The 24041-nt window shown below is 44.3% G+C and overlaps 1 protein-coding gene across 1 annotated transcript in view; it reads left to right on the top strand.

The window, feature by feature from the left end:
• Positions 1 to 431: 431 nt before the first annotated feature.
• Positions 432 to 24041, top strand: part of SMOC1 (SPARC related modular calcium binding 1) — a 123843-nt gene continuing 100233 nt past the window's right edge. The window contains exon 1 of the mRNA XM_032188002.1: positions 432 to 557. Within this exon, the coding sequence (XP_032043893.1) occupies positions 432 to 557 (126 nt within the window). The remainder of the gene's footprint in view (positions 558 to 24041) is intronic.

The raw sequence follows: 24041 nt of genomic DNA, 5'->3' as shown, positions 1-24041 counted from the left end.
GCGGCCTCCCGCTCCCACACAAAGGGCTGGGCGACCCGCAGCGGGTCCCCCCTGCCCTCTCCGTGCAGCGGGGGAGCCTCCCGGGGCCCTGCCTCCCCTCAGCTGTCACCACAGGGCTCGGGGCCGCCAACCTGCGGCGGCCGCCTCACGGCGGGGCGGGACGGGGCAGGGCGGGGGGGGCTCCGCCGCCTCCCCGCCATTGGCCCCGGTCGCTTGGCGGCTGCGCTGCCATGGGTGCGCGGCGCGGGGCGTGCGGGCCGGCCCCGCCCCGCCCGGCCGCGGCTTTATAACGGGCATCCCCATGGCCGAGGCGGGGAACCTGCCGCCGGGGGACGGGCGCAGCCGCCCGCCTGCCTGCCCAGCCCGTCCCGTCCCGCTGCTGCCGCCGCTGCCGCTGCTGCTCCGCCGAGCCGAGCCGAGCCGAGGGGACGATGCCGTCGCTGCTGCTGCTGCCCGCGGCATGGCGCAGCGCCGGGGCTCGCCCGCTGCTGCTGGCGCTGCTGCTGCTGCCGGCGCATCTGCCCCAGGGCGGCGGGCACCGAGCCGCGGGGCCCCGGGTAAGTGAGCCCCGCTCCCCGCCGGGGCTCCGCGCTCCTCCTGCTCCGCTCGCTCCGTGCCCGGCGGGGCTGGCTCCGCGCTCCCCGGGGGGTGAGCGGGTGATTTTTGGGCGTGATGGTGCCTGATGGGTGCTTGGGGCCGCTTCGCGAAGTGTCCCGGTGCTGCGGGACAGGGTCCCGCGTAAATGGGGGAGCTCCGGCCCCGCCGGCGTGTTGGGGGCTGACCCTGCGCCTCCTCGCCCTATCGGGCTGGATGCTGTGAAGCGTGGTGCTTTATTAGCTGCCACCGTGGTTAGGCGAGATGAGGAGCCTTCAGGATCCCAACAATGCAATAAGGGGCTGGGGTGCAGTGGTCTAGCTTTTTAACACAGCTGCTGTTTGACCACGCTGGCAATTAATCGCTGCTCAGAGCTGTGGCTGTGCTGGTGTCCCTGTGTGCAGCCGCACCGCGCAGCCTCTCTTACGGCCAGATGTGTAACAGCAGCTGTTGGAAAGCGGCAACTGAGATCTAGTGTGTGCCATAAATCCTTGGGGACCCGTTCGGCAGGATGGGGAACCGTAAGGGTGCTTATGCATCCGTCTGTATGACCTGACGCAGAGCCTAAACCTCAAAGTTGGAGTGGTGCCATATTGACAGGAGCTTTGAGGTGACAACTAAGCATCTAGCTAGGTGACAAGGGCCCCAAGTAAGCACTGGTATCTAAATGCTTTAATGAGGAGCAGTTGAAACAAAGAACAAAATGAAAAGTCCTGTTGGCAGTGCATAATTGCACAGTGACCCTGTCTGTCAAACAGTTTCCATATAGGCCACTTTAATACGCTGTACTTTACAAGGCAGTTAAATTGCTCCCTGTGTTGTGTCATCTTTGGAATGGGAACTGCTTCAGGAGAGTGGAAATGCAAATACAAGGGGCTACTGATTTACTGACTGCTTGAAATCAGTGAACCAACCTTGGTATTGTCCCCTTCACAGCTGAGGAGAACGTCAGCTGAATTGAGCACCGATGTCTACAGTTCTGTACAAGGATCTGCCTTGATGTTTTAATGTACAAGCTTTTTAGTGGGAGGCCATGGACTTCCAGGAAGTTTCACAGGTGAAGCTTCTCTTCTCACCCACCAAGTGTCTTGCCTGTGTGCACAGAAAGATGGAGAATTTGGCCTACTTGTTGATAACCCCCAAGCTTCATCTCTGGTAGTGATTAGGCACTGTCAGTAAGGCTGTTACTAGTGTAAAGATGCCATACCCTAGAGTCCTTTGCACGCAAGGAAATTCTTAATTATTCCTTGTTTTCTTTATGATGCCTACCAAGTTACATCACTGTTTCTCATATAGACTAGTGATCAAGACTATTTTCCCTTCAGGAACCCTCCCTGACCTGTGAGGTCAGTGCGGTAGTTCTGGGGACTAATCCTGTAGGCATTCAGTTGCTAGGTGTGATGCTTACCCTTTCTCTTCTGTATGGTAGGCACTAGAACTACAATGTGTGCAAGTTTCAATGCTTTTAAAGGCAAACAGCAGTTTTGATCCAGCCCTTCTCTGTGAGTTTAAATGAGCAGCAGTAATGCTTGAAACAAGTTCTTGATCTTTCTCTTTTGCATTTCCCTCTTACTGCAGCAGTGTTGCTGCTAACCTAGGCAGCCAGCAGCGTCACTGAATGCATAAGCACAGAATTATGGCTTGGTGCTGCTTGCAGAAAATGATGAACATTTAAGGGTAGCACAGAGAATGGGTAGATCTGTATTTCTTGCGCCAATGCAGGATCAAACTTTCAGATGAAGTAAGATAATTGTGTGGATACCAAGGTAAATTACAAGAGCAGGTGATATCCACTGGATTGCTGAGGTACTCCTGACTCTCAAAAGTTGTACAAAGCTTGATGTTTCTTCCTGCAGTGAAACTGTGAGCAGTGACACGAAGCATTTGGGCTTATCAGTGTCCTGTGGGCAACATCTGGCTTTTGTATGTCTGCTGTGCCCACTGACAGTTAATAACTGTTCCAAGTAAAACTACACAGTAAGTCTAATATCTTGGGTGTCCTGCAAATAGCTTGAAAGTCCAGGGCTATTATGATTTTTCTTCCTCACTTGACAGACTTGAAGAAATTGTCTGCTGTGTTATGGGATTGCTTGATCATTTGTACTCTTGTAGGTCTGAAGAGCATGGTGCAAGTGATCAGCTGACTACATTTGGAAAATGCCTGTCTGAAGAATGTTCCCATGTGGAAAAAGATAATCAGGCTTGACTTTCTATTCTTATTCCCTTCCTTCATGCCTCTTTCTCTCTGCTGGCATGAAATCTGGAATTGTGTGACAAGACAAGTCTTGCCATTTCTTCTCCTTGACCCCACAGCTTGACTTACAAAGATGGGGAGCTTGACTGGGCTGGCTCTTGCATCTCCTACTGTGTGATGAATTTCAGCAGTGCTCTCTCATGGCAAATTAAATAGATCGTGCCACTAAGCCCTATTTTCCTCCATCTGGACATTGAATTGTCTTCTATCTTTCTGACCTAGAAAGACAGAAGACAATGTCTTTCTATACAGAAAGACAGAGCTATGTTTCCTGTATGTCCCTTGCTTTTTGTGGCCAATTCCTGACCATCATGAATGTGCTCCATTTGTGACAGAACCATTAGTGGCTGAAATAAAAAATAAAATACTAGAACGGGAAAATAGTGGGTGCTTGCAGAAGCATAACGTGGCTGCAGCAGTCAAAAGCTGTCCTAGGAACAGCCTTGAATATGTGGTAGACCGGGGATCTGTACCCCCAGTGACTGAACAGGACTAAGAAATGGGAAGTGAGGGCACTCACTAAATTTTCATCCTCGTTTTGTGCATGGAAATATGCCATATTCCTCCTTGAAAGGAATGGTGGTTGGAGGTAGGGGGAAAGCTTCAAGTTTAGTGCTGCTGTAAAGGGGAGGTAATAGGCAGTAGAACAGTGAAGGTTCCAACAGGTTCCAAAGCATTAACTGGAATGCCACAGAACAATGCATGCTTCCTGCTGCATCTGGTTACTAGTTAAAACACCACATGAGGACCTCAGCAAAAAGTGCTGAAAAGGTTCTTGCAGCATTGCCATTCCCTCTGGAGGAGTAAGCAGCATGGCAGCTTGTGCTGAGGAGCCTGTATTGTGTTGTCTTCTCACTGCAGCACCACTGGTAAGGCTCTGCAGAGCAGGTGTCTTTAGGCATGCTCTACTAAACCTAGGGAGAATGTTTTCTTCACGGTAGGAAGAAACCAGAGAAGGACATACAAAAAAAAATACAAAGCAAAGGGCTATATATAAAGGAGATCTAAAACAAAAGAGAGAAACAAAATGGATTTTCAATAACTGAATTTTGGTGCTTGGTTTGAGCTTACATCATTGCATTGCAAGGGTCAAACTATTACTTAACAGCTGAAGCATTTTAATGTTTCAGATGTCCTTACTGTTGGAGGGATTTCCATTTTAATGAAGGAATAAGTGCCTAGAGAAGTGTTCCCTAGCAGGACAGATTTGTTGTCTATGATACATAGCTTTTGGTTATAGATACTGTTTTGGTTGGGTGGCAGTTGTTCCTGCTTAAATAGAAACTGTAATTATGTATGGAGCTATAGTAATGATTTTTCTTCCTGTCCTTGTTTGTCCTTGGGTCTTTAATGTTAAATAGCTAAATTCCTTGCAAACTACCAAAGAAGCTGATCTGACGTGCTTTTTCATAAATTATGCAGCTGTGTTGAGGAACAGGATTCATTCTTGTGTGAAGTATTAAAAATTACATTACAATATGTTACTATTAGAACAGTGAGTCCTGTTCTAACCAAGAAAGCACTGTAGGATACAGCGTGTTCCGTGTAGTCTTAGTGTGTTTTAACTGCTTGAGCTTCTGAATTGGCTTCAAGAATATTTCACTCATGTTAATTACCCCTGCTCCTAATGAAAGATTTCTGGCCAGCAAGAGACGTGGTACAGAGAAAGAAACTGCTTGTGTACTTCTGCTGGCGCTGGTAGCAAGCTCTAGCTCTGGAACATCTGCAATGATAACCTCTTGGACAAGTTTTCAAGTTTCTAATGCTAGTCATGTGCTAAGGTAATCTTCACAACCATCAGCGCAGAGCAGATGCTTTCTTGGCTGCTTTTATTTCTAGATGGCCTGAAGCAATTGGTAAGATGACTGTAAACTTCATTTCAGTGGTGCAGTAGTGCTGTAATATTAATACTGATGTTTAAATATCTTAGATGTTCTTATCCTGCCATCTAAAACTAATTGCGACATCACTTTGTCAGAAAAAAACAACAAACAAACAAAAACCCATTTGTCTCCTACTTGGCTGCTGAATCCCCAGTTCTTCTGAGACTCAGGTATCTGACGATACAGTTGTTATACAGTAAACTTTATGCTGACATTAAAGGCTGAACACTGAGGCAGTACAGGTGAAACTGAAGCTAATCCCTCAAGTCTGAGGGCTGCTGCACTGGCTGTAGGACTTAGCTGCCTGTGTGAAAACAGGAGGGCTTCCACTTGGTGCCTCACTGATGGCTTCCACATGGTATCTGGTGACACAGTGTTCAGGAACTGAGCAGTACAGCAGAGCTTGCCCCAAACTTAATGTGCACTGCTGATAGCTCGCTGCTTTGTTCTCAAGTGAAGTTCAGGCAGAGAAGCAAAAGGTGTAACTTACACCTTGAGCTGTGAAGCTTGCTTTCTTGTTAGACTACATCTTTACTGTCACTGAACTGGTAGGATTTAAGTCTTCTGTGCTTGTTTGTGAGAAGCTTTTCCATTCACTAAGTTAGTGCCCAAATGCTACAAGGCTGCCATTGCTGTAAGTGAATCACGCTTTCTGGGTAACGTGTGGCGTTGGTGTGAAATGTTTGCCTGCACAGAGAAATCACTGGGATCTGGGATGACAGTGTATGGAACTGTCTCCCTCTTCTGACAGGCTCACTCACACTAGCAGTTGGTGTTTGAGGTCAGCAGCTCACATGTGAAGCCTTCTTCAAGCTGTGGCTTTCACTGCCGGTGTGTTCTGGCACTGAGGCCCTTCTGGTGGTGGCTGGGTGAGAATCGTTTCTACCTCCTATTTGGGACGCCTCATAGCTGTAGGAGAGAAACTGAAGGAAGGCATAGCTGGTACCAGCTGAATACAGCTTCCACTCAGAGCAGTGGAAATAACCATCTGCTGTACAAAGGAGTCCTTTTTGCGTGGCCTTGTGGGCTCTGGGCAGCTCTTCAGTCTGAGAGCAGTCAGCCCAAGTCAGCTCCCTCAGGACCAGACCTTGCCTTGAAATTGGGCTTGTGACTCCTGTCAGGGATTGCTCTTTCCTTAGCACAGTAGGCTCCTGACGCAGCTTAGATCCCTCAGTAACACTGTAGATGCTCTTGGTTATATTCATGAGCGTTTGAGAAGCACGGGCAAGCACGTCCCTAAGAGGTAAGGAGGGGTAAGATGGAGGAAACCAGCTTTGGTGTGTGAAGCGATTTGCTGTAGTCTGCATGAGCCTTCCAGGGTAGCCTTAGTGTTGGTCTGCACCTGACTGGATGTTGTGAAGACCAAGATTGCCAGGGATGATGGGCCTCAGCCAGATGTCCCCCATGCCAACTCCTCAGAGGCAGTGGTGCTTCTGTCTCCAGAGCACAGGGTATTGAAGCCTCCATAAGCCCGGAGCTCTTTGCAATGTCAGTCTCTTCCCTGGTGGTCTCCCATCTGTAGCCTGCTTGGGAGGACGTGCTTCTCTGCTGGGTTTGTGTGTTTTTGCCTCCCACTGGCTCATGGCTGAGCCAGCTGCTTTTGAGAGCCCACTGACAGGTGTTCTCACCTGGAGCGGCACGTAGCTGTGCACTGGGGAAGTGAGGGTAGGTGTGAAATGAGGGCAAACTTGGACCTTGAGGGGAAGCACCTGTGGCTAGAGATAGGGAAATACTAGTTACTGAAGGAACAGAGGCTATGCCATTAAAGGTTGGCTTGCATGTTTGTCAAGTAGAGTCTGGCAGCAAAGCCTAGCCAAGCAACCCACCAGTGCTGCTGGCAGACTCTTCCACGCAGGTGGAGGAAGCTGTGGAGGAAGCCATGCAGGAACTGGTAAGTGTAGGCAGATAATTTGCTCTGCCATGGGTGTCCTGACTGAGTGATCACCTGGGCTGCAGCTGGAGTTCGATGGAGCAGCTACGGCCTCTGGATGAAATACATGGATGTATGTGAGCAGGGCAGTACTTACGTGGGTAAGCGCAACAGAGTACTGCACTGCTCATTAGTACAAACCAAGGCCATGTGCCATTCTTCTGTAAATTGGGTTGCCTTGCCCCCAAACATCTTGACTTTAGCAAGGGAGAAAGAAGCAGTCTGTTGGCATTCATTAGTCTTCTTGTGTGTAGGTGAGATTGAGCCCATTGAGACTGGCTGAGTAGGCTACATGGCAGCATATTAGCTCTAAAGTTAAAATTTGATTTGCTGCTGGAAGAGGAATGGCCTGACATAAGTTCTCCCTGTTCAGAGACTCATGGCAATGAGTATCACTTCCCATTACCTTTCACGGGGGAAGAAGCCTGTTGTTCTGCTACACGAGGCATTTGATTAAATCTGGGAGTGGAGGGGTGTTAAAACGAAAAGGGTGAGTTTGGAAGTATCACAGGAAGTGGAAGGCACAAAGGAATAAGGAAGATGGGGAAGTAGGACAGATGAAATAGCTTGCTTTCCTGAGGTTTTTCTTGGCCACTGGTCCAGTTAATGACAGTTGGAATCCGATCCAGAGGGAAGTGCTGGTCCTCAGATGGGGAGGAGAGCTTCCAAACACTTAGTGGGCAGATTTGGTTTCAGAGTTTCTCTTGGCTACCAGTCCCCAGTTAGCATTAGCTGGGTCACAGACTAGGAGGAATGTGGAAAATGTTATCCATCCCTGTTCTCTTCTATGTTCCATGACTGAGATCAATCACAGAAATTGCTCGAGGAAGCCATGCTCTGTCTTTTCATGAGAAGTCCACCAGCCAAGCTGCTACATTTGTGCTTGTTATGAGGCATGGGGTAGTGCATGCTGTAAATTTTTGTGGAGTTCAGCATACTTGGTTAAAAACTGTTTTTCTTTGGTTAAATATGAGATCTTATCCTTAAGTTTTAACTCTAGTGCTTTAGGGTTTGACACTCCAGCAACTTTAAACCATCCAACACAATCTTAACATAAAGGTAACTGCCATATGTTCTACAGCAGCCATAAAAAACTGAGAGGACTCACATCTGTTCCTTGACCTACAGAAGCACAGTGTGGCTGGCATGGAGGGGGAGTGAAGCAGGAATCAAGTAGATAAGAAAACATATTCAGGTGAAAACACCTGGTAAGGTTAGTGGTATCGTTTTAATGTACAACAGGGACATATGCCCAGAGAAGACATTCAGATGTACACTATCTCTAGATCTTGCTTCTCTGTTTACTAGACACAGATACTAGTCACAAGCAGATAGGTTGATAATCTTTTGTTGCAGCATAGACTCCCTTGAATAGCATGAAGATTAAAGAGCCTACTCTAGTTTGTACATCAAGCCATTTCCCTTCCCATGTCTTTGAAGCAGATTTACATTGTAGTCCACACATAAGCTTAAACAAATACTTGGTGGAATGAGGTGCAAGTCGAGAACTAAAAAGCCAGAAGCTCCTGGGTGTGTGACTTCCAAGTGGAAGATATTACATGAATTGTTGTTTGTGGATACTGACCAGGTAAAGGGGGGTTCTGTGTGTGCCAAGTAGCTACTTCTGATTTGAGTATAGTTACCATACAGGATGGTAACTCATGGGATTTTGCTTGGAGTTTTCCCTCTGGCTTACTTCTCTACTCTTAAGAGTGAGTGGGCAAGTGTTGCAATAGTTGATGAGCTATGCACAAAAGTAGCTTTTTAAAATTATGTTTGTCTAGATTGCCAGCAGATAATCTGCTCCAAACTTTTAATGGAAGGGCAGATTTTAATGTGTGCATTTCTCAGACTTACTGGAAGTAAAATACATCTAAAGTAGAAGTCCATAAAAGACTGATAAACAAAATGAGCAGAGCTGTAGTGATAGGTAAACTCATTCTCAGGAAGTATGGGGGACGCACATCAGCCAAAGTTTGTTTTGAATTCTCATCTTCAGGGACTTCCAGAGAACTAAGCATTCTCTCCACAGTGAACTCTGAGTGCTTTGTTATACTATGTGGTGGTGGCTTTTTTTTTTTTTTTTTTTTTTTTTTTTTTTTTTAAATGATTGAGCTTTTACACTGAGGCAGACCAGTTGGTTCCAAAGCAGTCTAGGTGTTGTTGGCTGTGGCAGCTGAAGACTTTGGTTTTCCATAGCTGCCAGGTTTTGTCCTTTCTTTGGTTCCCTTGAAGCAACCAGTGTGTTGGCAGGAAAAAAGGTATTCTGCTGGACTTGACCTGTCACTTTCTTAAAACTTGCAAAGTTGTTGAAATCTAACTGTAGGAACTCTCTTGAACTTTACAGTTCTATCAGTCTATAATCTACCAGTCATGCACACCGTGAAAGTCAGGATTATTTTAAAGGTGTGTGATGGAGCATCAAATAATTAAATGTTTTTGCCATTATGTCCTTAGTATGGGTGGCTTTTGAGGGTGAAGAGGATGGGGAGTTGGAAGCAATGGGTGTAAACTGTTGCTGCTTTTGTCTTTGTCTCATTGAGAGCTAAGGACAATCTCTATTTCAGGATTTTTAATGTGAAACATGAATACCTGAAGGAGTTCCAAACAAGCTGGAATGGGAACAGAAAGAAGTTGCGTATTTCTTAACCAAGATGCTACCTGAAGCGTTTTGGCATTAGTATTGGAACTAAAGCTAGCTGTTGCTCATCAGCATACTGCAGTGAACAGTTTGGAGGTTTCTAGGCTGGGTACAAAAGCAACCATAGGAGAAAGCTACACACAATGGCCGTTAAAACACTGACAGATGTTACAGACCATAGCAGATGAGTTAAGGGGCTCTTCTCCTAGGAGGATGAAGCTATGCTGCTGTGATTCTTGCATGAAAGTAAATAGGAAAAAATATCAGTCCCAACTTCCAAATAGAATTTTGCTTGTAGAGCTAACTTCAGGAAAAGCTCAGCATGTTTTCTAGAAAACCATTTTTTTGGTGCTGAAATTGGAACTGAGTGGGAAGAAAACAATCTGATACTCTTGACACAGTGAATTTCCATGTGCGTTCTTAAAACCTGCCCTTCAATATCTCTGGAATTGACCCAGCTGTTTAAGAAATGTATTTTGATTTGAAAAATTTGAGATGCTGATCTAGCTTGAATAGTTGGTGAGTGTCACAAGTAAACTATTTTTTCCTAGTTTCCTGTTGGAACTCTAAGAATTTACCTAAATGGCTCCAAAAATTGCTTCAAGTTCTGCTGGCATGAAAGCAAACTAAAAACAACAACAACAAAAAAAGCATACACAATTGCTTCACATAACCCAGGGACTTCCCCCAGGAGCCCCAGAATAGATGGGAAGAGTTCAGCAGGAAAATCCCATGCAGTTTAAAAGAGAAGGATTTGATTTTGCTTGAAACTTGAAAAACCACAAACACTTGTGCTGTCAAGCGAATGACAGTCCTAAATAGAAATTATTTTTCAGCTGTCAGCAGTTCTTTGCTATGGGAAGAGAACACTGAGTTTCAAAGGAGTATCTTTTTCCCTATGTTAAAGAAAAGGTAGGTATTGTATCAGAGTAACTCTTCCTGCAAAACTTCATACCTTCTCAGGTGTCGCATGCAACTGTTAGCTTATTACTGCTTTTCATGGTCAGAAGTCCACATCTGACTTCAACTGGGGACTCTTGATCCTAACTACTTCCAAGTCAGCCAGCTCACTGGTAGTGTCACCTCTTCAGAACAGCTACTTACACAAGCTTTCTGACTAGCTTTTTCCTCATCTTTTGACAAACTCACTTCCACACCCTCCAAGATGCATACTCTGTGTGCCTCTGTTCAGGCATGGCAAGGAGAAGAGCGGGAGGACAGTTCAGAACTTAGTAGTTCTTGTTGAGCCCTGTCTGGAGCTGCCCCTCTGGCAAAGGTGAGTCCAACTTCAGGAAATGACGCTTTTCTTCAGAAATCACTGAGGCAAGTACACCAAGTAAAACTGCACCTACCTTTTCCACCTGACGTGCTTCCCTTTGTTTTGTTCAACTTTGATAAACACTTCTTAGGTGTGAAGATTTAAACAACTTTTCAGTGCAATGGTGAAATTCAGCATGTCAGAGCAAAAGCTAAAGGTGACTTTCACTTCTTCCTGCATCTTCGCCTTTCATGAAACCATGGGGAATCCAAGCCCTTATTCAGGAGGTGCCAGAAGACTGCTATTAGACATGATGAGGTCACCTCAGATTAAGAGGACAAAAATAGGGTGTTATCTTTGGCTTGACTCTTTGGTTAGTATTTATTAGAAAGCAAACCTAGGGATTACCACAAACAAACTAAGCCAAGCACTTGAGCTCTTACTAGATGGCAGACTGATGTTCATGCATATCCATGTATTTCCTAAGGCAAACAATTAGGATCAAGTGAGAAGAGATAATCTTGTTAAATCTCATGCCAGTGTTCAGATGGATAGAACCATACTTATCTAAAATCACCGCAGTGTGACTTGCTAGTGAAACAAAAGCTGCTAGCGGATGCTGATGTAAAAATACAAGACTCTCTTGGCATCTCATGTGTTGTAAAGTGATTGACACCAGTGCTATGCACAGCTGGAAAGCATCTGAATGAAGTAACAATAGATTCAACAGTAACATACTAATTGAAGACTGTATTTACAAATGCTGACACTGAAACTTGCTTGTTAATGCTCTGTACTAAATGGCATACAGGATTTGATGGCTCTGAATAGAGGAAACCCCTCAAAATAGCCGGGAGATAGGGTTTTAGGACTTATTTCTTTCTCAGAGTAGTGAAAACTTTCTTGCTCATGTACCTCCTCTGTCCTTATTTTTTGCTAGCTGCCCTTACTTTGTCTAGGTGCTGTCTTGCTTCTTGTTACACTTGAGTACTTGGCTTGGAGCTTCAGATCCCTGAAGTGAAGGGGAGGTATCAGGAAGCTTCTGACTAATTCTGGGAGGAATGCGCCTGTTTTATTTCTCTTCAGGGGAGGAAGATGATGGTACCTGATGTCATCTTGTTCTCTGTGAGAGCTAAAATGTACAGCTGGCCCCAGAGAATCTTTGTATGTGTGTTATAGGGTAACATCTTAAATCTAGTGGTCTATGCAGAGGTTGCTAAGCTTGAACTCTGCCAGTTGGGCATGCTGCTTTCAGACAGTGAGCACTCTAGAAAGATTCCCTGTAAGTGTGACTCTCCCTTTGGGACAAGTCTTGGTAGAAATCGAGGAAGATTATAAAGCTTACCCACTTAAAAACTCAAATGGCAGTGACTCCATAAACATTACAGGCTTCTAAAGTGCTGAATGAATAATCGGCAAGTGTCTGTCTTAGTTGAAGCTTGGAATCTGCTCTGGTAATAGCAATATAAGCTTTTTTAGGCTAGAAAAGAAAAAACAGAAAGCAGAAGCTTCATCAGTTTGAAAGGTCAACAGTTCCCCTGAAAATCGGAACCTATGACTTGCTATCAGTCAATATGACAAGATTAAACTTAAAGGTAATTAATTGCTTTATTCACTTCTCCACTCCCTCAATTGGTTGGGTTATTCACTTATGCCAAGAAGAACTTCTGTAGATTTCAAACTATAGCTGTATATCTTAGCTCACCTCAGCACTAGTCACCTCTAACAAGCAAGATGGTATTAAGTTATGCACAGGGCTGTTCTTAGCTAAAGGGTGAGGATGGTGCATAGAATCTGCAAAGTGGAAAAATTTCTGCGCTTCTACTTGCTGGTGTGGTGGGTTGACCTTGGCCAGCTGCTCCTCCAAGCTGGTCTTGCACTGCCCCTCAGCAGGGCAGGGGGAGAAAAAAATGAAAATACTCAGGGGTTGTGATAAAGACATCAGTTACAATCAGATCACAGTCGAAGCTAGAAATTGGCTTTTCATCCTTCCCTTCTGGAATGCAGCACAGAGTTAGTTGTGAGGGAAAAATACTATTGCTGGACATGGTACTGAATAATACTGAAAAGCAAAATGCCCGAAAAGGGAATGCCAGATGTTACAACTCCTGACAAATTTCAACCTGGGCAGCTTAAAAGGGGCTCTATATAACTCCTCTGATGTTCTGCATCCTTGCATGTGGACAAGCCCCTGTTCCTTCCCTGATGGAAGTGTGTTTGGCCCTTACCAGCAGAAAGCCTAGACAGTTATGTCACTGCTATCCAGTGAGGCAGAAGATCATGACAAAAAAACTTTGCTCATAAATTAAATCTGGTCTGATATTTTTCTCTTAAGAGCTCAAGTTGCAGGTGCTGAAACTTGCCATGCAATAGTGCTAGTGCTCTGTGCTTGGTGGTGGGAAGGACTCTGGAATACTTCAACAGAACGCAGCTTCAGAGAAGAGCTACTGCTCAAATGCCGAGGTTATTTGATGAAATGTCCTGTATGTCAGAGACCAAAACTTCACTTCTCTTAACACTTTCTAGTTGTTTGAGGCTAAAACCTTTTTGTTAATTATTTTTTTTAGATTAGATCTTTTGCTGGGGCAACAAGAAATTAGTAAGTTGCAGGCAGTCTCCAAATAGAATAGGAATAAACCTTTAAAAATAAACCTTTAAAAAGACTTTTAAAAATTTCTAGAATCTACTAACTCTTCTAACATCTTAATCTGAAGGCTTATGCCTTCATCAAATCATCTCTTAAAGCCTAATGAAGGGTATTCCACTGCAGTAATTCACAAGCACTTACTGACCTTACACTTTAAAGCAGCAATAAAATTTTACTTCCCTTCTTGCATTGCTGGCTGCCATTTGGCAGGATCCAGTGGAAAGTACAAGCTTTGAGTTTAAAAAAAAGAAAAAAAAAAAAAAAAAGGCAACCTAAGAAAAATAATGTTCTATTACAGCTGTAGAAGTACCACTGCTTGAGCTAAGGCTGACCATTGAGGACAATTCGCAACAAGCTTAGCTGAGTACTCCTGGTACTGAAAACAGGAGGTTGTTACAGCTTTTTCAACCTAAAAAACCATCATTTACACTGTATCCATACTGTTGGTTTGGGTCGCCATGTATATACTCCTGGTACTCCTGATGTCTTTTTAGGTAATAAACCACAACCCATGAAGGATTAAAATGGTTTGATATTTCACAGGAGTCTTTACATACTGACACTGGATCATGCATGCAACTTTTTATATACAAGGGGATAAAATTGCTTCTTTAGATGCTTACCTTCTAACGTGTCTCAAACATCTTGTATAGGAATGATTGTACTCGATCATCTCCTTAGCAAAAACAGAGCTTGTGTGCACTCACCTACTGTGAGTTGTGATCTCTGAGGAGCAAATGTTAACATCTACCAAAAAATAGAAAATAAATAAATAAATAAATAAACAAACAAAAACCACTACCCACGCCATAGATCCCTGCTCTACCCTGATTTATACTAGGAGTTGCAGTGTTTTGGTATGGTGTTCAAGCCAGGTGTAAGAGTGGTCTTATGTGTGTGAGAAATGTGTGAGAGGTAACTTTCCTTCCAGGAGGAGCAAGACTAACTCTTTCTCATGCCCTTTTTAAGATAGGGTAGGCTAAGGCCTACAAGTTTGCTGGGTAGGCAGGACTCATTCCCGATTGAATACGGTGCATGCCTCAAAACAATAGTAGGTTTGTACCTTTGTGAATGTGAAAATTAGGCAGGCCAGCTCAGTGTGAGAGTAGTAAAGGGTGGTCTGGGCTGAAGTTCTGCTGAAGGCCAATCTTTCTGCTTTTAATATAGGTTTTAATATAGGAGTACTTTGCTTGTATCCTCTACTGGAAGAGCTTTCCCAGTGTAGGTATAACTGAACACTGGAATTACTTGCTTTAAACACCTGATAAAAGGGAAAACGCTACATCTCTTCAAAAGAGATCTTGGCTACCTTGTACATCTCAGCCTTGGCATTGCAACTAATTTTGTCTTGTCGCTTGTTAAGCAGCTTTTCCCTTCATGTCTGGTATAGTGGTGGGGGTTAGATCGAACTTGTGAACACATATTTTTGGACTCCACAAGGGTGCCAACCTTTGCAAACAACTGTAGAAGACGTGCCCCTGAGCTCTCCAGGGCACTGCCTAGATTTCATGGAGCTGGGTGGACTACCTAGAAGTACTCTTATCTAGCGTACTTCATCACGTTGTGCTCCCACTTACCGCACTGTGGGGTCAAGATACACACCCCGGAATAATGGGGTTGTTAATGTGGTTGTTATCATTGGTTACGATGGTGCTGGGTGCTGCTCTGGGCCAGCTGGTTTCACACTGGATGTAGCACATGGGGAGGTGACGTGGCTCCTTACAACCTGGTGGAGTTATCTGCAGTGCACTGGAAACTGAATTTTCAAGGTGTTTTGGTGGATGGGCTTGGCTCTATGTATAACCTAAAAAGAGCCTCTGTTTGAATAGGGGAAGGAAACTGAGCCCTCAGGTATGTGTGATGGATTAGATCTAGCCTAGCTAGGGCACCCTTATTAATTTGGGCTTTTAACATCTACATTCCCTTTGCTTTCAAGTCCTGTGGCCAACCTGTGCAAGGTTCTTGTCAGCTGCTTTTTATTCTCTGTTGTCAAATACGTAAGTACTTGCTTGAAATAGAACAGCGAGATGGTTCGGCGGAGCGCAGGGCTTCTCTGTTCATCTGCTGCTTGTTATTTCTGAGCGCAGGAGTGTCAGTCGGCCTTCAGTTCTCCTTGTTTAGGTCTGCGGCATGCGAAAGTGAAAATCTGTCATGGGTGTATGTAAACACACTGCGTTAAAGCATTCGCTCTGCAACTGTGAACGAGGCACTTGATGAGAATGAGGAAAGTAGGTCTGGAACATGTAGCAGTGCTTAGTCTAGAAGGGAAAATGATAGCGTTGCTGTCTGCAGATGGGGAGGAGAATGCTCAGAAATCCTGTCAGCTTTCCAAATTATCAGAAAATTGAACTGGGACGGGAAAGACTTGACCAGTGTACACAGTGGTGTGCAGGGGTGAGAAGATACGGGTTGATCTGGTTTCTGTCCTTCTGTGTAATCACTGATGTACGCTAAAGGTGCAAATCTTGCATTAAGGCAGCTGTGCAGCAGTAGACAAGGGCTTTGAGTAGGGAAAGGCAGCATCAAAGTCTCTGACATCCCTAAAAAGTGCAGTGTGAGGCCTGTCTCTTGCACTGAACCCTATCTTCAGAGCAAATGTCAATGCCCTCTAGTGGCTTCAGCCGTGCAAGAAGCAGCAGGCTGGTTACCTACAGCACCAACCTCCCGTGCTGTGGGGCTGCAAGAGGTAGCAGGAGGTATGCGTCCTGGTGAAACAGCTATGCTGCAGCTGGGTGAAGAGGAACAATGGGAAACATCCAGGAAATACTTCCAAACACGAATTATTTAAATGTTGCAGAATGCCAGGCATTCCAGAAGTGAGGTCAGGGGTACTTTTTCCTTTTTAGGCTGGGAATAAACCTTCTCTGGGGAGCTCACTGATGAAGAGCTTCAGTATTCCCTTCTGTAAGAGCCTGGGTTTTAGGAAAATCGGACAATGTGAGACTGAAATGGGGAGTTAGCCAAGACAGACTTCCAGAATTACGTGGTGCAGAACTGCACTGGCAATATGAGGTAAAACCTGATGGTTTGGGGTATGCCCAGTGTTTTATCTACAGTGCAACAGCAGTGGTAGGCCGTTTGGGCTTTGGGTTGTCTATTGGTAAATCAGCTATGGCAATGCTGTCCTAAGAGTTAGGTTAATCTCCTAAAGTAACTGCTCAGCTCTGAATGCCAATGCCTGTGTGCTGCCTAAAGCTGTTCCTTGTACTGTTGAGGAGTAAAACCTGGGGTGTTCAATATTTCTGTGGCTATAGAAGGTAAAAAGGTGTTCGGCAGAATAATTGGCTGTCTGAACTTGCTTACTACCAAAAGGAAAAACTGCCTTAAGGAGCTTTGAAGATCAAAACTTCTCACAAGACTCTTGCCTTTAAATCTGATCTTTAAATTTACTGCGGCTTCTAATAATCTTGTAGTAGTTCAACTTTAATTCAGTATGTTGTTGGGGAAAGGTAATTAGATGCTTTAATTCCACTTGAATAGTCTGCCTGACCAATGATGTAATTAAGTGGCCACTTGTGCCAATTGGAGGTACGTACGTTGGTGTGCAACATGCTGATAAGGTGTCCCAAAGATGGCTTTCTTTAGTACTTAATGTAAGGTGCTTTGAACTGGAAATTGAGCAATTACATTTGGAAGCAATTAATAAAAGCAGTGGAAGTAGTTAGTAAATTGTCCTGAATGAACAAAGATTGGGTTATGCATCTGGTGTTTGAAGACAGTCTCAAACATCTACGTGCACTTGTGGGCTGGAGAATCTTTGTTCTGGTAAGCTGCTCAGGTTGTGTTTTAAGTTAGAGAACTCCTAAATAGCTTCAGCATGGTCAAAAATGGGCCCAAAATGCAATAGGGCTTGTCTTTTCTCTTCAGCTTATGTTCTTTGAAGTGGTGCTCCCCCAGCATGTTAAGACCTTGTCCCAAGAAGTGAAGGATTTCATTTTACTATGCTTGGGATCTTGAGTAAATCTTCATTGAAGTTAGTGGCAGGTTTGGCAAAAATGCTGTTTTAAGGATACCTTGTCCTACACTAGTACAATGGATGTATAGCTACCGAAATACGTGTCTGATCTTGCCTTTCTCACAGTTCAGTGGTTGCTTTACTTCAGTGGGAACAGAGCAAAGCTGAACGAACTTGAGGTGTTGTCTCTGCAATGGGGCAGTTAAGTCCCCTTGTGACTGCTGCCACTCTGTATTTCCTGGTACTAAAGTTTCCTTCCTGTGTAATACTTCTGCACAGGCACAGATAGAACTCTGAGGGGCTCAGCAGATATTAACAACTTAATTTTGTACAACGTGGAATTGCTTAAATAAGAAATAAGTAACGCTAGACTCATAAGGCTTCTGCACAAGTCTAGAAACTGAATGTGATTTAGCAGGTGAAGAGATCCTTTGAGGCTCTCAACCATTGTTCCAGCAGCTCTGTACTCCAGTGATTAGGTGCTGAATTGGACTCTTCAGCTTCTGTTTTTATCACGGTTACTATGCTTGGTTGCAGGAGTGTTGCTGAGTTTACCCTGTCAGCCCTGTTTGATACTGACCGTGGATGTTGCAGTGCTGGATGTGGAGGAGCAATACTGCGATGGCCAAGCAGTTGCTAAGTTGGCACACAACTTCTGTAGCTGCTTTGAGCAGCTGGTTTGGGTGCGTCCATCAACATCTGTAGCTGTTGATCTCCCACAGAGGCGTATGCCTGAAGTCTGATATTTTCAACTCCGGGCTTATCAGAAGCTGAATGCAGTTCTCTGAGAAAGCGAATGATGTTAGCAGCAGTCCCACTTCATCATCATAAGTATAGCAAACTTGATTGTCAACAGCTTGTCCCGCAGATTTGCATGGCAGGAACAGTCCAAAGGGATTATCTGCCAAGCTGTGAGTCTTACTGAGAATTCAATGCCACATTAGACTGGCTGCTTTTCCTGGCTCTTTTCTTGTCTGCCCCTCTTAAATTAAAAATTTGAAGGGGAGGTCTCTGCCTTTCTGCATGTGCAGCCCCACTGCTTGTTTTGGAAAAACCTTTGCTTTGGAAAAGCCTTATGCTTTTCCAGCTCCTAGTTAGGTGGAGGAGTGACTTTCCTTTTAAAAAGGAGCTGCCTTGTGTTTTCAGACTTGCGGCTGAGAGGAAGAGCCATTGTTGGAGCAGAAAATAAACCTGTTCTTCATCATCTCTCCCAACGCTTCCTATCTTGTAGGCCAGTTAGGTGATAGAAGGGACAGCGCCTGGATGTCCTGTGCTGTGCCACCCTCTCAGAGGGCACAGGGTGCTCCTCTGGGATCCCACGTGGTGCTTGGCGCTGCTGTAGTTGGGTTGGTGCCATGTTTACACTGAGCTTGCCCCAAAGGTGGGGGAAAGGGAGGAGAGGAATGTCAAGTATCTTCAGCTTGCCACAGGATGTGATTAGGTAACATAAGAGGATTTTAAAGTCTTTCAGACAAGGAGTAAACATGTCAAATGTGATGGAAAGCTCCAGAGTGTTATATGGACTATCTAAGTCTCTCTGTCAAACTTGGAGCATCAGGTTAGTGTTGAATTTCTGCTCTGTTTTGACCCCTTTCCTTTGAGGGGAATGTGCCAGCTGTTGTAGAGGAGGAGCAGGCCCTTGCAGGCTAATAAAGAAATAACTTGCCCCTTTGCTACTGAAACTTATGTCTCTGAGTAAGAGACTAATGAAGTTATAACTAGGTTTTATAAGAAAAACTGTGGCTTGTTACTCCTACAGTTATATGGGTCTGAGTCTCAAATTCTGATCAGTTGGCCTTAGAGAAGTTGTGTGTATACTAACTTAAAATCCCATGCAAGTCAGCAAGGCCACAATAAGCATACTTGCGTTCACTCAACTCTAGCTCTTGTGCCACCTTTCGTATATTTCTAGGTAATCTTCCCTTGGTAGGTAAAAGACCTTGCACAATCCATAGTGTTCTGTCTTGCCCCTGGAGCAGTACTCACCGGAGCCATCTACAAGAGCAGCGATGGGTTCTTGCTTAACTCTTTGCTGTTGAATGGCATTCACTGCACTGGTGAGGTTAGAACAGTAACACAGCTTCATTCACCTCTTTCCATGTTGTTCATCCACCTCCTGTGTTAGGTAGCCAGGCTGCATCAGCAAGTGTTTCTCAGTAGCTAAAAGCATTGCTTATAAGTGAAGCCTGTGCTTCCTTCACAGCTGTAATCACTCAGAGGTAAGGGGAGAGTGCTCCAGGCACCAGGAGTTAACGAAATGCTCCCTCTCACCCCAGTGATGCATTATTGTGCCCTTGCCTTGGATGTGCTTTTGGCGAGTAGCTATAAACATGGCCAGAGGCTGGGGGAGAGTAGCTTCCTGTGCATCGAGTGTCTGGAGAATGGTGGTAGCTTGTGCTCGTTTCATCTTCTACTGGCTTGTTCTGTGACCTTGACCATTTCTGAAGGTTTTCACCCAGAGTGGAATAGTGCCTGCCTTACAGGTATGTGGTGGAGCTCTTTTCCTGGTAAATACGCTGTAGTCCACAGACAAAAAGAAGTCTTAGAAGTGCAAAACCCTCTGAAGCTGCACATCATGCTTACAGTATATCCTGTTAAACAGCTGTTTGGCAATTTCTAATGCAACTTCCAGTTAATGAAGAATGTTTTTAGGCTAGGCCAAGTGAACAGGTGATGTTTTAAACTGATATTTTTAATAAGTCTTTATTTCATAAGAAGCAGCCAAGTATGTATCCTGCTGTATTTGGTGGGATCCTGGCCATTCTTATCCTTAAACAGGACCCTAAATTATATTGCTCAAATATTGTGCAGCACCTGGGAGAATCCCTGCCTTAAAGTTCAAACAAGAGCGGAAATATCTGGGGTGTCTGCATCATGTTGGCAACGGCATGGAAGAAAGTCTTCCAGTATCACCCCCGCATTTCACTGAAACCTGGAATAAGCTACAGGGTCAGGTATGTCCTCACTTGGATTTAAGAGCAGGAACGTGCTCAATAGGAAAAACTTATCTAAATAGAAGTTGCCCAGCCCCTCAACACTATGCTCCAGCACCTGGGGCCCTGGTGCAAAGGGTAGGTTTGTTGAGTGACAAGAGATTGCTCATTGCCTGCAGATGCAGCCAGTCCTGAAGACTGAAGAGTGCTGACAGAAGTTATCAAAGAATGCTTGAAATGGCACTTGTCTCTTGCTGTTTTCTGTATTCCTCAGTTATTCTGGGCTGTGTATTTATAAGCATTAAGTGTCTGAAACAGAACTCGTGCTAATTGCTGTATTGGTTTGTTGCAGAAGCAGATGCTTGTCATGGTACAGTTCATACGGAGCAGAGGGAGGTAAGAGGTAGGAGTGTGATGCTATCTATGAGCTGTCTTGGCACTAGATGTGCTGTCCTCCCTGCTTCTAAAATATCTCAGAAGGAAAAAGGCTTATTTTTGGCATTGTTTCCTCTTCATTGTGAAGTGCAAGGAATGAAATCTTACAGAAGATCATGGACAAGAGACTCAGACTGAAAGACTCGACCAGATCGTTCCTGATAAACCATATTTGGGTTGGCTAGAGATGGGAGTAATTAAAACAGCCTTTTTGATGAGCATTATTAGAAAAACTCATGCAGTATTAGGAGAGACCTTCACAGTTAAATATTCTGCAACTTTTGTGCTAGGCTTTCATTTGATGTTATATGCCTTTTCCATTCTGCTTGTTATCATTTAAAGCTCTGCCAGTATTGCCCCTAATGGTCGGTTTTTGATGCAAGTTTTCTTTGTGAATAAGGTGCTTTTTCCTAAAATGCTCAGTTGCAACAGGGTGGTATGCAGAGTTGAAGCTTCTTGCTGATGCTTAGCCTCTGAGGCTAGAATACCAAGCTACTGCCACTTGTTATCACCAAGTAAAATAGTTCTTAAGATAGCCAAAAGCTGCAGGGTTTCTCTGGTGTTCCTGTTACATTAGGCTAAATGACTTGCCTTTCTCAGGTAACATCATGCTGCTCTTCTTGATAAGGAGAACATAAGCTTGGTAAGCTGAAGAGGTTGGTGGACTTAAGAACCCTGATTTTTCTCGGGTTAGGACACACACGTATCTAGCCCTCAAACACGGTGCAGATGGTTCAGTGTGTGGAGCAGAAAGCCTAGAGCTAGGTGAGAAGTTCTACTAAGAGTGACCATAAGAATAACTCTTCCCACAAGCAAACTGTTGGAAAAGGCTCAGCCTGATTCCCTTGTTAAATTTCCTTGTTGCCGTGTAATTTCTTACAGGGATTGCCTTCTGTGCAACTTATCTACTGGTTTAATTCTTTAATATCTGCCTGTGGAAAAAATGAAAGTACTTTCTATATTTAGATAAGCATTTGCATTACCCTTAAACAATGTCCATGTATGCAAATACATGGCTCACTAGTCAGTACATCTGAAGAAAGCAAACTTTATCAGAAAGTACAGTTATGCCGGGGGAATGGTTATAAATAGAAAATGGAGTGAGATGCCCAGGGACAAGATGACAGCTGGAAGTCACAGGCTAGCTGAAGTGAACCTGTCTGTGCATTGCCTGCATGAATCCATCCGGGTACAGCTGCCTTTGGGTAGTTGTTGCCATGAGTATTGACTCTGTTTTCTTGGGGAGTCCTGGCTAACAACTGCTGAGATGGAGGTGAGTGGTTTGGTGTCATTTAGTAGTCACAGATCTGTCCCCTGGTACGAGCGGCAGCAGTAGAGCTACCCCAAACCACTAATGGTGTCTTTCTGCCTGAACTCTTCAGTACTATGTGGTAATAATTTTATCTGAAAATAATACTTATCTTAAGCTGCTTATGTTGTTAAAGTAGACTTCTTTTTTTTTTTTTTTTTTTTTTTTTTTAAAAAAAAAAAAAAGGAAAACCAGCATTAATTAGCTAGTGATTTCTTGGTATGCTTTTTGTTTGTTATTGCTATGTACCTACTATGCCTCTAATCAATTCGGGTGAATTACTACCCATTAAACAATATGATCAAGCACATAAAATGTTGCAAAGACTTGATAATGTCTTATGCATCCTACTATAAAAAGCAACCTCCTGATTTTTGAGCTAAAAAACAGTCTTTTAGATGTTAATTCTTGCAGGGTGCTGTTCTGGAGAAGGAATACTATTGCTGCCTGATTTGCTCTCAGGACTAGACAAGAGCTCCTTTTTACATAGAAATATAGAAATCAGAGCTGCCATCATTTCCACAGGATGTTCAGGCCCCTGAAATTAATTATCCCGTGAGGTACAACCACCTTCCAACAAAAATCTTCTCTAAATTCATGTTAGTTGTAGTGAGTTTCTGTGAGGATGTTGTGTTTGTGTTCCTTGGGGGTGATCTCACTTCAGCCGAGCTTTTTAAATAAGCATTTAGACACTTGAAGTGTTGCAAGCCTTCAGACCTTGCCAGTTAAGGGAGAACTAGTTGGAGTAAAAATGTTTGAGGCAGCTATCATTAGTGCTTGGTGTGATCTGGGGAGAGAGACTAGGCACTCCACGAAGCACCCTTCCAGCTTTGTTTACTGCTCCTTAGGAAATCATTCAGAAACAAGTTTTTAAGGACCCATACTTACGTTTTTGGCACTTCTTTCCATAGTCAAGGATGTACACAGGTTCTGCTTGAAGGCTTTCTCATGAAAGTTACTGCATAGAAGACCATTTGTTGCCTGCAAACCTGGGATTCATCCGATTTAGAGGACTTGACGTGACTCCCTTTTAAGAGCAGTGCTCAGCTGGAGTTGTTTGCTCCGAGGCAGTCCTCATACTCTGTAGCAGAATCCAGTTCTGGGTATGGACATGGAGAATGATGAAATAAGCAAGGGATATAAATCTGCATCCTGGAGCCAAATATTGCTGTCAGCTTCTTTGCGTGCAAACTTTAGACCTTCCCTCCCTTTAAACCTTGCTCACAGGTGTTCAAAATCTGGCTCTGGCTTTACCTATTGAAACTTTCCCTCCTTTTTTTTTTTTTTTTTTCCTAGGGATTAATGATGACTAAATTACCCTGCAAACATTTCTAAGAAGTTTGTGTTGGGCTCTGCTGAGAAACGAGGAAATTCCAGCGGTAGGGGGAGAGGGAAGAAGGAAGCTCCTTGGCAGAGACTTCACAGCCAGACTTAGGAACTGCAGAGAGTCCTAGTCCTGTGCAAGCTGTAGTATACATGTGCTCTTAGCAGGCTCTGGGTACGTGGGGAGGGAGGCTGAATCTGGAGATGGATTCTCTGCAGGACATCTTACTCTTGTTTTCAGATATTTTGGATTTTCTTAGGGATAATTCAAGTTTGTACTTTTTCTTGCTCTTTCCTGCTCTGCTTTTGTTTTAGGCAGAGCTCATGCTTTGTTGGCACTGTCTTGATGTTCAAATGTAGTAACATTGTGTGGTGCTTCTGAAAGATCTCTGCAAGAAACGGAGTTATTGCTTCCCTGCCAAGTGGCCAACAGCTAGGTGGTACCCAGAGGGATGTTAGGGATGGGATGGGAAACAAGGCTACGGATATCCTGCCCTGCCACTGAAAAGTACTGAAAATAAAATCTGCTTTCAGGATTTATAATTTGTCATCTGGCTTGATGAATCAAAAACAGAGCAACATTGAACTGACTTATTTCTCTGTAGCCTGGATTCAGAAGTCTTGTGAAAACAAAGATATTTGCTGGCTGGAATATACGTCTCAATTACTTGAGATGTAACTAGTAAAAGAGGATTGGGGATTGAAGTAGTATCCAGAGATTGAGCAGGATTACTGAGTACAATTAGGGCTTTTGAGGGCTTGTTTAATAACTTCCTACTACTACTTGCTTGCATTCTGAATAAGAAATTGGCTGGAGAATTTGTATGGGTTTGTAAGGTACTGGGATGAGAGAGGTTTTAGGAAGCTGGGCAAGCTGAG

Source organism: Aythya fuligula, chromosome 5, assembly GCF_009819795.1.
Source record: "Aythya fuligula isolate bAytFul2 chromosome 5, bAytFul2.pri, whole genome shotgun sequence".
NCBI lineage: Eukaryota > Metazoa > Chordata > Aves > Anseriformes > Anatidae > Aythya > Aythya fuligula.
The sequence above is the reverse complement of the archived record's forward strand: the minus strand, read 5'-3'. Positions and strand labels throughout refer to the sequence as shown.